Source organism: Sinocyclocheilus anshuiensis, unplaced genomic scaffold (assembly GCF_001515605.1).
Source record: "Sinocyclocheilus anshuiensis isolate Anshui unplaced genomic scaffold, SAMN03320099.WGS_v1.1 scaffold684, whole genome shotgun sequence".
Taxonomy (NCBI): domain Eukaryota; kingdom Metazoa; phylum Chordata; class Actinopteri; order Cypriniformes; family Cyprinidae; genus Sinocyclocheilus; species Sinocyclocheilus anshuiensis.
The window spans coordinates 516,346-528,722 of NW_015554107.1; the positions used below are offsets into that span (position 1 = coordinate 516,346).

The 12,377-nt window shown below is 38.2% G+C and overlaps 1 protein-coding gene and 1 pseudogene across 1 annotated transcript in view; both read left to right on the forward strand.

The window, feature by feature from the left end:
* The window catches only part of LOC107669743 (unconventional myosin-Ic-like), a 45,933-nt gene extending 40,775 nt beyond the window's left edge, over positions 1 to 5,158 (forward strand). Inside the window, 12 exon segments of the mRNA XM_016462123.1 lie at positions 682 to 795; positions 908 to 984; positions 1,074 to 1,227; positions 1,333 to 1,492; positions 1,584 to 1,667; positions 2,042 to 2,135; positions 2,219 to 2,274; positions 2,556 to 2,691; positions 3,052 to 3,122; positions 3,216 to 3,313; positions 3,461 to 3,560; positions 3,652 to 5,158. Coding sequence (XP_016317609.1) covers positions 682 to 795; positions 908 to 984; positions 1,074 to 1,227; positions 1,333 to 1,492; positions 1,584 to 1,667; positions 2,042 to 2,135; positions 2,219 to 2,274; positions 2,556 to 2,691; positions 3,052 to 3,122; positions 3,216 to 3,313; positions 3,461 to 3,560; positions 3,652 to 3,678 — 1,171 coding nt within the window. The 3' untranslated portion in view covers positions 3,679 to 5,158.
* Positions 5,159 to 5,393: 235 nt separating this feature from the next.
* On the forward strand, positions 5,394 to 10,289 carry LOC107669742 (protein NLRC3-like; annotated as a pseudogene).
* Positions 10,290 to 12,377: the final 2,088 nt, after the last annotated feature.

Here is a 12,377-nt window from a genome sequence, read left to right on the forward strand (position 1 = left end):
CAAACAAAGTAGTTTCGCTTTCACAACAACACACAGCGCCTTCACGACATGGCGGCGGCGACAACAACAATACTACAGCGAGAATAAAAGTTACGCCTTCTTTCTTTGCATGAACATTTGGGCGGCGTTATGCAAATCTTTCCACATTGAGACGTAGACGTGGGGGTGTGTTAGAACGAGCCGTTTTAGGTAGGTGTGGTTGACTCTTAACTTTTATAAAGAATATCTCTTTGGATTTGAGACTTTAGTCTGTAACTTTACAGATCTTCTTTATGCACCAAGAGCTTGTAACACTCCAAAGAGAAAGGAAAAATTGAAATCGCATCATATGACCCCTTTAATGCTGATCTTTTAATGGCACAACCTGCTTATAATTTCAAGTTATAATTTCCAAACATGCCTCATAATGGTAACCCACAAATACTCTTTTAACTTCTAGTTTTTGCTAGCCTGAACCAATTTAGCTGATTTAGTCTATTTTTCAGCAAGGCTCTGTCAAAAAAATTTTATTTGTAAACTCTTCACACTTTCTAATCCTCTTTTAAAAGCTCAGCACTTCCTGTGGACTTCAGTGATAATTAAGGTCAAAGGGAACAAGCAGTGTGTTGAAAACAGTGATTGCTCTTTCTGCTTAAAATGTAGTTGAGTTTTGTGGGTAATGCTTGTGATTTCCTGTTTTAGGTATAAATCCCTGTGTCCAGACACCTGGCCGAACTGGGATGGCCGTCTGGTCGATGGAGTTTCCACACTCGTCAAGCACCTCGGCTACAAACCTGAGGAGTACAAACTCGGCAGGTTGGTTACACAAATAAGCGTTTAAAAAATGCTAAAACTTTTATTATAGTAGTATTCAAAAATTCAGTATTCTTTCTGTGGTTCCAAAAAAGGCCTTTTTTTTCTTTTAAAGGACCAAAATCTTCATCCGCTTCCCCAAAACCTTGTTCGCAACCGAAGATGCACTAGAAGTCAGAAAACACAGCCTTGGTATGAGCCATATTCAAAGACATATCATGTAACTCTTCACTGGATGCTCTACCCAAACTTAACCTCAACAAACTGTTCTTCATGCACAGCTACCAAACTGCAGTCATCCTGGAAAGGCTACAGTCAAAAAACCAAATACCGTAAAATGCGTCAATCAGCAATCAAGATCCAAGCCTGGTGGAGAGGTATTCTGGCCTGCAGGGAAGCAAAGCGTAGGAGAGAGGCTGCCAACACCATCCGCAGGTCTGTGTGCATGACATGACTAGTACAATAGTCAGTGATGTGATTCTGGTCAGTGAGAGAGCCTATGGCCACTTTTGTTTTTGCCGTCTGTGATCACTGTTACAGGTTCATCAAAGGCTTCATCTACCGCCACCAGCCACGTTGTCCAGAGAATGAATACTTCCTGGACTACGTTCGCTACTCGTTCCTAATGAAGTTGCACAGGAGCCTGCCTAAAACTGTTTTGGATAAGAGCTGGCCAACACCACCTCCTGCCCTCGTTGTGGTGAGATATATCTGTCATGAATCAGTCATCAAAACAATCATCGACTCCTCTAGATGTGAGATGAGAGATTATGCCTTCCTTTTGTTCACAGGCTTCAGAGCAGCTCCGCAAACTTTGCATGCAGAATATGGTGTGGAAGTACTGCAAGAATATCAACCTGGAATGGAAGCACCAGGTGTTTTGTTTTGTTTTATAACTTTTTTTAACTTTATTTAAATTTTTTAATTTTTAATTAAATGTATTTAAACTTTGTATTTTATTTTAATTTATTAATTTATTTCTATTTTTAGTTTGTCATTTGTATTTTATATTGTATTATTTATTTATTTGATTGTAGGGCTATTGTAAATTAACCTAGAATGAAAGTACCTGTTGTTACATTTTACATGGTTAAATATTTTATTTATTTTATTTTTAATTATAATCTATTTTAATTTATAACTTATTATTAATTATAGTAAAATTTTGTATTTTTTTAAATATTTGATTATTTATTAGTTTATTTTGATTGAGTTACTGAAAAAACAGCTTTATTATCTATTATTGCAGTTGGAGCAGAAGATGGTCGCAAGTGAAATCTTTAAGGACAAGAAGGACAACTACCCACAAAGCGTCCCAAAACTTTTTGTGGGCTCAAGACTTAGTGAGTTTTCAGCTTTCATCTCACTTTGAAGACACATTTCCTGCGTTGTATATTCTAATTTTTTTGTCTGCGTGTGTCAAAAGATGGCGAGGACATCAACCCTAAAGTGCAACAGACTCTGGGGAATGAGAAGATGAAGGTTGGTTGAATTCTGGGCTGTTTGTTTGGGAAATCTCTCTTTAATGTGGTTCAGACTGTGGTTCACAACTACATCCTCTCATCGGTCTCTCCAAAAAAGCCAGAAATGTGTAATTTTACATGACTGAATATGTGATCTCCTACATATTACCTTATTTCTCAGTGTTTGCTCGGACAACATACAGTACTATACATGACAATGTGTGAAGAAGCATCTATGATAATAGGCGGTATGTGAAGAAGAAAAGTGATTGTGCTAATATAATCCATCCTTCCCCACAGTATGCTGTTCCAGTGACTAAGTATGATAGAAAAGGATACAAAGCACGCAACCGACAGCTCCTGCTCATGGCGAACAGTGCCATCATTGTGGAGGAGGCCAAGCTCAAACAGCGTATCGACTACAGCTCACTGAAAGGTGAGAAGGAAGAGGGAGAGAGAATGGCACAGCCTAAACTGTTTTTACACTTAGTTTGACTATATTATGGTATGATTGCATTGTCAATGTGAGTAATATACGATATCAGTACGGTTCAGTTAGAGCAGATTGCTTTCATACCAATTGTAAGGCATACGATTCACATGAAACGAACCAGAGACTGTGATTTCGAGGCAGACTTAAATGCTTTATTCAGAATTTTGTCCAAACTTAATTCGAAAAGCCATTTTTTCACAAATTGAGATGTCTTGTGTGCTTTAGTATGACAACACCCATAGAAAAAAGTGAATCACAACAAATTAAAAAGTGACTCACTGACCACTTCTGTTTTATCTGTAGGGATTTCTGTCAGCTCTCTGAGCGACGGCATGTTTGTTCTCCATGTTGCTTGTGAAGACAATAAGCAGAAAGTAAGTCTAAAGATCACTTATTTGCTTTTAATTTCCTTAAGCGCTAAACCGACTGCTTTCAGAGTGAATATATGAACTGTATTGGTGTCACAGGGTGATGTGGTGCTTCAGAGTGAGCATGTCATTGAGGCGTTAACCAAAGTGGCCATCTGTGCTGAAAAGATGAACAGCATTAACATTAACCAGGGAAGGTGAGTTGTAGACACAAAATTATCATTTTTTTAAATACTATTGACGTTTCAAGGCAGACTTCTGTTTATGAAATATTATATTTATTCTATCTATGAAATTATTATACTTTTATTAATAAAAACTATTGCTTTCCCTCTTATGAACAGTATAAAGTTCAATGTGGCCCAAGGAAAAGAAGGGATCATAGATTTTACTTCTGGCTCAGAGTTGCTGATAGCCAAGGCTAAGAATGGACACCTTTCTGTGGTGAGCACTGCGGACTAAAAAACTTTTTTATCAAGATTATTTCAGCGAGAAGAAAAACGATAACGAACTTTTTTTTTTTTTTTTTCCTCAGACTGCCCCTCGCCTCAACTCAAGATGATGGAGGAGTCATGACCAAGCTCTTCCTGCGTTCTCACAGGATCTTCCAGATACGCTCCTTAGTTCATCAATCACATGACTAAAGGCGGAGCTTCTCTCTGCCAATCAGACGCCAGCCAGCTGCACCAAAGGCCTCTGCTTTAAGTTGTGAATATCCAGCAAACTCATTTATGTTTTGGGGGATTAATACTGTTATATGAATATTATGATTTTATATGTCAAAAAGCCAAGAAATAACAACATATATGTGCATTTCCTGCACTCTGTCTTTATCTAGCTTATTTGGGAAATGTTGATTTGTTAGAGAAGGTGCCCTCAGCCATGCTAACGAGGTAAATCAGGGTTCATAATGAGTAGTTGTTAGCTTCGGTTCTATTTATGTTCACCCGTGATTACTTTTACTTTTCTATGAATTCTGCAATCCAAACCTACTCAGAACCAATACACTTTTGCGTTCATAGGAAAGGTATTAATTACTTTTTGCATAGAAAAGATGACTTGTTCACTTCAATGGTTAAACCTGTTCTACACACTATTTGTGCGACATAATTTTGCTCATAAGTTATTAATATTAGTTGAAAAAGTTAAAAAAGGAGGACAAACTTTTAGAGAGCATATACCAAGTGCATTGAAGGTGTGTCTCATGTATGTAAAGCTACTGTAAGAAATTTTAATGTTGATGGAAAGAATCCACACGCTATGTCCAGTGATAGTATACTATGCTAGAAAACCAGCCCTGTTTTTTACATTATGATTCATTCATTAATCATTACCCATTTTAAGGGTTCAATCTGAGTTCAGAGATCAGTCGATATTTATTTTCTCAGTTCCAAATCTGTGCCTCAAAATGTTAGAAAGTATCTTTGATAAGATAAGAGTTCCTGCAAAAATGAGAAGAAATCCAGTGATGGACAAAAGATTGATTTTTGAGAGTGGTCTTTCCTCACGCTCTCAGTGATGAAATCGCTCAGGCTTTGTGCTCCTAATACACTGGACACAATAATCCCTCATATTAACGCCATTTCCCATATTAGCACTGCTCTAAGCTCACTGCAAAGATTGTGAGAGATGTTAGCCATAATAGTAGGGTAAGTTGTATGTTATCTACAAAAAAATATGTAACTTGGCTTGAGGCAGGTTTGTGTATATGTAGATAAAAGGTAAAGCACTACTAAATGTTCACAAACCAAATCTAAATGTTGTTTTAGAAACTAAAAAGTGGAAATTTGGCATACCCTTTGCACTGTAGGATTTCGGGCACCTAAAACTCTTGATAGCACAATTGTTTGATATCACCTTGATGTCATGTCCGTCAAAGGAGAATGTTCAGAGAAACATTGAGCATGTGCCTATCATAGCTGGTGTCATAGTTGAGGATGCTTAAAAGAAAACACTGAAAGGAAACCCGTTAAATGCTGGTGTATGCGTAAGTGCCGCATGTAATGTATTTAGAACAAATATCTATTTTTGACATTTATAAAAACAAAATACCCCAATAATGTCCACACAAACTCTTAGCCCCCAAGTTGATATATAATTCACACTTGTGATTTTGTTTTATACTATTTGTGTAAAATACCTGAAGAAATCTGTCATTTTGAAGCAAACTGACAATGTATTTGAGCATATTATAGCTGATTAAAAAAAAGCATTGCCTTGTCAGCGCTGTATTTGTCATAGCATGTATGGGAGTGGGTATTTGTGTTCGCAGTGTTTTTTTTTTTTATCTAGTAATCTAATTTTGCATTTAATAAAGGCAATATTATTATTTGTTTGGCAGCAAATTGTCAAGTTTTGGTAATGACCCAGGAAAGGAAAAGAAAGACGTAGGAATTGGAGAAGGAGAGACTGGTGGTGTCATTATGTCAATGGCAATTATATTTTTGTTTTTTCACACCAAAACTGAAGCATTTTGAATGGAGCCTGTACGTTAAACTGAAGGTGTTAATTGCTTATAAATGTATGAGTGATTTCAAGTGTTCTCTGGTAAACAGAAACCAGCCACATGCAATAAATAAGACAATTCGGAGAAGAGCACGAGTGACTGCCTCTGGGCGGAGATGATCGACTTCTTGTATTCAGCTATTGCACAATATACTGTGTATCAGGTGACTTTCAGAGGACTACATACGGAGTATTTCATATTTTAGACTACTGGAAAGTTTGTTTTACTATAGCGAGGAATATTTGTCTTATTTAGTAACAGCCTACAAGTAATCGACAGAACATCGGATTTGTCAAGATATGAATTGTTCATAATAGGCTTACTGTATCACACAGGGTAGTTTCACTTTCAGCAGCTATTAAATCAATGAGATTCTACGGAAGTGTGGGAATAATGCGTGTGACCCTGTAAGTTCGTTTATTATTTATTAAACAATTTCGCTTTGTTTTTTCAGTGTGCTTGTTTGGAACTGGTAATATATATCCATTGGATGTACATAAATTATATAGTAGCTTAAATGTAATGGGGTAGACTCTTTAGGAATTTCTGTTCGTTTTCCGAGCTGAAGTAGCCTATTCGCGCAATCTTTTGTTGTCCCCGTCAGAGTTTATCATCCTAAGTACATTTTAATCATTAAATGTTTTGTGATTGAAGTTATATTCATATACATTTTATTCATATACATTTCAATTAAGTAATCATGACGGTATTTGTTGTCGATTTACTGTCCGATACCGATCTAAAAAAAAATGCTCGACAAAACGCTACTTATTTGTGAGCTTGTGAAAATAAATAGCCTAAATAAAAATTGTGAGCTTGTGACATGGTTTTTGAATCGTTGTTTAAAAATGCTTCTGAAATAATGTAATAAGAAAAAAATACTTTAAAGTTTTGACTTTTTACTCGTTTTGTTTCCTTTGGGGGCAAGGTCAGGCCTTAATTAGGGGGCCCCAAACTCCCCCATAATCAGGAACCTTTTAAAGTGATGGCTGTTGGATCCTGTAGCACAGAGATTCAACAGCGTCGCGTGGAGCTGGTGGAGAATTACAGCGAACACCTGACACGCCTTCTGGACGTGCTGTTTAATGTGGGGGCAGTGACCGAGGAGGACCTCAGTCTTATTAGAGGTGCGGCTGTTCGAGGTGAGAGAGAATGTATGAGAGTTCTGCTGGATGTGCTAAATGGGAGAGGAGAAGAATCATGCAGGGCTTTCCTCTACATACTACCAAGTGTTCAAGATAAGACCGCCAAACTAGGACAGGCCAACAGGCAAGAGCATCTCAAAAAACACAAGGACATCTTGGCTAGACAGCATGGCCTGGTGGACTATCTCAGCATCAGAAGACAGACTTTAGGACAGGATGAGAGCGGGTGCTGGACTGATATCACTTTTTCAAGACAAGCTGGTTATGCATCGTCTTCTCAATGCCGACATGAGTCAACAGGAGTTGGGGATGCTTTCAGGACACGAGTGGATGAGATCTGCATTTTCAAGGACGTGTATGAGAATCTGCTGTGCAACCCAGCGAGTGGTGTGAATATGCTGTCAGGAGTTGCTGGAAGTGGGAAAACCACGGTTGTGAGACGCCTGGTGCGAGAGTGGGCTGCAGAAACCAACTCGTCCAAGACTGTCCTATCTCTGTCCTTTCGTGAGTTGAACCTCATAACTCAAGAGCAGAGCTTGCAGGACCTGCTCTCGGATCACTACATCCACCTGAAACCTTTCCTGCCCGAGTTACTGAACTCAAACCCAACACAGTTTTTACTCATCTTAGATGGTCTGGATGAGTTCTGCTACCCTCTTAATTTCAAACACACTCCCAAGTGTTCAGATCATGAGCGGGTGCAGCCTATACAATCCATTGTGGTGAACTTAATCAAGGGAAATCTGCTTCCAGGAGTGTCCATTTTCCTTACTTCACGACCTCATGCGGTCACCAAAGTTCCTCCAGTTCTGGTCAGCCAGTTTTACAGTCTGCTCGGTTTCTCTGTAGCTCAACAGAAGCAGTACTTTGAGCAGAACTGCAGTTCTCCTGAGGCTGCCGAGGCAGTGTGGGCTTCAGTGTCGTCCCATAAACCCCTTCTACTCATGTGCCACATTCCTGCATTCTGTTGGATCATGTCCACCGCCTTGCATGATGGCGGCTCCTGCCTTTGTCCTGATACTGCAAGTGCCAATTCAGGAGAAAAAGGAGGCGTTGAGGAAGCCAACCAACCAAACTCTTTATTAGGACCTTCTGAGGAGAACTCCAAACCAGTCACGATCTCTGAAATCTACTGCTGCTTTGTTAAATCCATCTTGCTATTCCACGTGCAAGGGCGTAGCGAGGGCTCCCATCACACCAGGCTTCAGCATGCCCCTCGCGTCCTTGGCGAAATGCAGCCTATACTCAAAAGCCTGGGAGCTATGGCCTGCAAAGGCCTCCTGGAGAGACGGTTCATCTTTGAAAGCTCTGATTTGAACTCTTTTAATCTGGATAGCACCAAACTCTCACAGGTGTTCCTCTCGGAGATACTTAAAGAGGATCGAGCGTCCCTCACCTTTGAAAAGGGCTTTCATTTTATCCACACCAGCGTGCAGGAGTTTCTGGCTGCCCTGTACTATGTTCTCCAGTCGCTCTCAGGATCAGATCCATTTTCAGGCCTCAAACCAAGCACAGGCCGCTATATCCAGTATGCATTTAAGCAAATGGCATCAGCCGTTAACAAATTCAGCAGACCGCAGCGTCTCTTCTGCAGACGCATTAAAAAAGCCCTTCGCTGTGGTGAACGACATCAGTCTGGACACATGGATCTTTTCTGCAGGTACCTTTTAAAACTGTTGTCATATTAAATGCATTTCATTAGCAGGTCAATGATGTGACACTCATTTTTTGTTTGTCTTTTTATTCAAAAATACGTAAAAAATGCAATTCACATACAGTGTCTTGAATGCAAATCTTCGATATAATTTCAAGTTTTTATGGTAAGGAAAGGCTAGTTTAGGTTGTAAAATTTTGATTTACTATGACTCCATTTCATAACTGACCAGTTATTTCCGCTTATCCAGGTTTGTATGCGGCCTGCTGGTTCCCAGAACACGTCTCATCCTAAATGGATTTTTCCCTGATGGACCCAAGATGCATCTGCTCCGTTGCCAGCCCTCTCCAGACCCGACTCCACCTTTCCTTCTCCATCTGTTACACTCCCAACTCCAGAGCTCCACCCTCAGCCCGGAGAGGCAAGTCAATGCTTGCCACTGTCTATATGAGGCCCAGGACCCTGGTTTGTCACAGCGGCTACAGAGTTGGATGAAAGTTCTTTCACAGCAGGCCTTAGATCAGTCCGGTTCGGTAAACAGGGACTGGAGCGAGCTGGCTTTCCTGTTAAAAGCTCAGTCCAGACCTGCTGGTTTTAAATTTAGATGCTCAAGGACTCGATGCTCAAGGACTACGCCGGCTCCTACCAGTCCTTCCACTTTTTTCAACGCTAAGGTAAATACTGTAACTGTAGGCATAATTGTTTGGAGGCAGATGTGACACACTCGATGTTAAATATTATTTTTTGTGCTTTGTGATAATTATTGTATGTTCTTTACATAAAGCCTGGGCCAGAATCCTCTTGGTTCAGAGGGAGCGTCAGTGTTAGCTCTTGTTCTGAGAAACCCAGATTGTCGAATTCAGAGGCTGTGGTAAGTGGGGGGAAAAAAGTAAAAATTTAATTTAAATAGTCATTTAAAAAACTATAAAGTAAATAAAATATATGAAATAAATTCAAATGACATTGCAAATACTGTATAAAATTAAACAAAAATAATAATTAAATGTATAAATAAATAAATAAAAGTAGTTATGCTACAAGCTCAAATTTATTATGGCTGTGTATGTTCACTCTAGGGTGGTTGCGACAGGACTTGGCTGTGAAGGCCTGAAGATCCTTGTAGAAGCGCTGAAAGAAAATCGTACTGTGACTGATCTAAGGTGAAAAAATATAATTTTCTGTTAAAAATACACATATGTTGCACTTGACTTGTGAGTGTTTACAATATCATTCTTTCATTAGAATGGCCATAAATAAAATTGGAGATGTTGGAGCTGGTTACCTTGCAGAATTGTTGAGGACGAATCGCACACTGACAGATATCAGGTAAAAGAGACTTATCTCCATCATTTCAATCTCTTGAATAATTTATTTATCTGAAAAGTTCAGAGTTGAAACATTCTGCATCCTATAGGCTTCGTGACAACCTAGTGACAGACAAAGGAGCAGAAGTCCTCATGGCTGCCCTGAAAGAGAACACTACATTAGAGTATCTGTGGTAAGAAACATCAAGAGCTGATTTACTATAGTCTATTTCCTCATGATTCTGTAACACAAATATATTTTCTGTTCATCGCAGGTTGTTTGACAACAAGTTTACCAAAGATGGCGTCAAGAAACTCAAAGAATTTGCAAAGACCAGACCAGACCTTGACATTAAAGCTTGCATCTGACACCACAACCAATAAACCAGTGGAGTAGCAACTGGTTCATGACAAACATTTTCATTCACACATTTTATTCATACATTATTTTACATATGGTACAATTACTCTGATATATTACTTTTAATACATATTAGACTGTTAAATGAATAGTTTACCTAAAAATGAAAAATTGCTGAAAATGTACTCACCCTCAGGCCATCCCAGATGTAGCTTGTTTCTTCATTTGAACAGATTTGGAGAAATTTAGCATTACATTATTTGCTCACCAACAGATCCTCTGCAGTGAATGGGTGCCGTCAGAATGTGGTAAAGAAAGTGATTAAAACATCACAATAATCCACAAGTAATCCAAACAACTCCAATCCATCAATTAACATCTTCTGAAGCAAAAAACAGCATGCTTGTAAGAAACAAATCCATCATTACGGTGTTTTCACTATAAACAATTATTCCTTTAACTACTCAGGCTACTACTGCTAAACTGGACGTTTAAGGATGCTATATTTGTACATTAATAAGCAGCAGACCTATTTTAGGATTTATAGAGTTTTTTTTAAACACTGAATTGCATTTATTTATTTTGTGCAATAACGTTTGTATTATCAAATCTTTTACAGCTTTCAGCTAACACCCACACAATCAGATTTGACTTAAGATTTAAGTATATGATAGACTTTGAGGGACCTAAAATGCCTTCACAACACCCATCTGTTTTTCTCGTACTTCTTTATAAATTATTGTCTTCTTTCTCTTCTCTGCTATAGTGTCTCAAACCAGTTCGATGTTTATTGCCCATTTTTGTGGGTGCTTTTACATGCAGAGTTCAGGGCTCCTCTTAGATGCTTCATAAACAGAAGTAAAAATGTAAGTGTAAAATACACAAAGCCAGAGTATTCTTTGGTTAGTAAATGCATTTATTTTAAAGATACTATGTGAAACCGTTACTAAAATCACAGTAATGTAATGTTAGAAGCACTTTTAATAGTACATACTGGTGGAGATCTCTAAAACCCAACTAGATAGATAGATATATAGATAGATAGATAGATAGATAGATAGATAGATGAGCTTGACTACTTTTTGTGAAAACTTCTGAACATGGTTTTCATTTTTTACTGTTATGCATGTCAGATCATTTTTGGAAACATTGCACACCTGTCTTCTTTCTGAAAGTTGCATAATAGAGGTTCATGCATTGTTATATCATTAATTGTCATAACATCTTGAAATATGAATTGTTATATCAAGTATGATTGCTTAGCAATGCTTACAATGCAAAGTACAAGTGTTGTTATTCAATCATTAAAACAAGATGTACAAATAGATGTTCAATAAACATTATATGGATTCTCCAGATTCCAGTTTGCTTTGGTAATGGAGTCTGTGGTTTGTCATCACTTCAAAGTTCAAACCGTATTGCTTCAGGACAGGAGTAATTCCATATATTGATGACTGCTGCCTTGAATGCAAAATCTTACCTTACATGTACATTCTCACGTCTGTTGTGATAAGTCTCAAGCATTGCCTAAGTTTATCGATGTGGAGGGTAAAAAAGAGGTTCCACACCGGAGTAATATTTAACGTCATTAATCCCTCATAAAAAGCCCGCTTGTGTCTGTATTTTAATGTAGTTGCCCATTTAAACCACCAGATGCCGACGTGATGTTTTGTGACTCATATCCAGTGTTGGGAAGGTTACTTTGGAAATGCAATAGGTTACAGATTACAAGTTACCCTATTTAAAATGTAATAGTAGTGTAACTTTTTCAATTACTTTATTAAAGTAATGTAACTGATTACTTTTATAAATTTCTAATCAATGTTTATTTGCAACTGTTAATCATTCTCAAACATTTACACCATGCAGGGTTAACCTTACAGTAGTGCTCAACACTGTCAGACTTTCAAAATCCTTCATCACTTGAATTAAGATGATCAAATTTGAACACATCCACCACAAAATCAGACTTTAGTACCGCCTTTTACTTTGAGATTGATCTGAAGTTCAATGCAGATTTAAAATCATAAGAAATAGTTTACTGATACTGTTTTTGAAACCAAATCTTTGCATAACTACAGGAAACACTGCATCTAACAATTGAGTGATGACTGATGAGCAATGGGCTGCTGCTTAAAGGTCCCATGACATGCTGCTTTTTATATGCTTTTATATAGGCCTAAGTGGTCCCTAGTACTGTATCTGAAGTCTCTTTCCCGAAATTCAGCCTTGGTGCAGAATTTCAGCCACTACGAGCCAGTCCCACAATGAGCTTTCCTTAGGACGTGCCA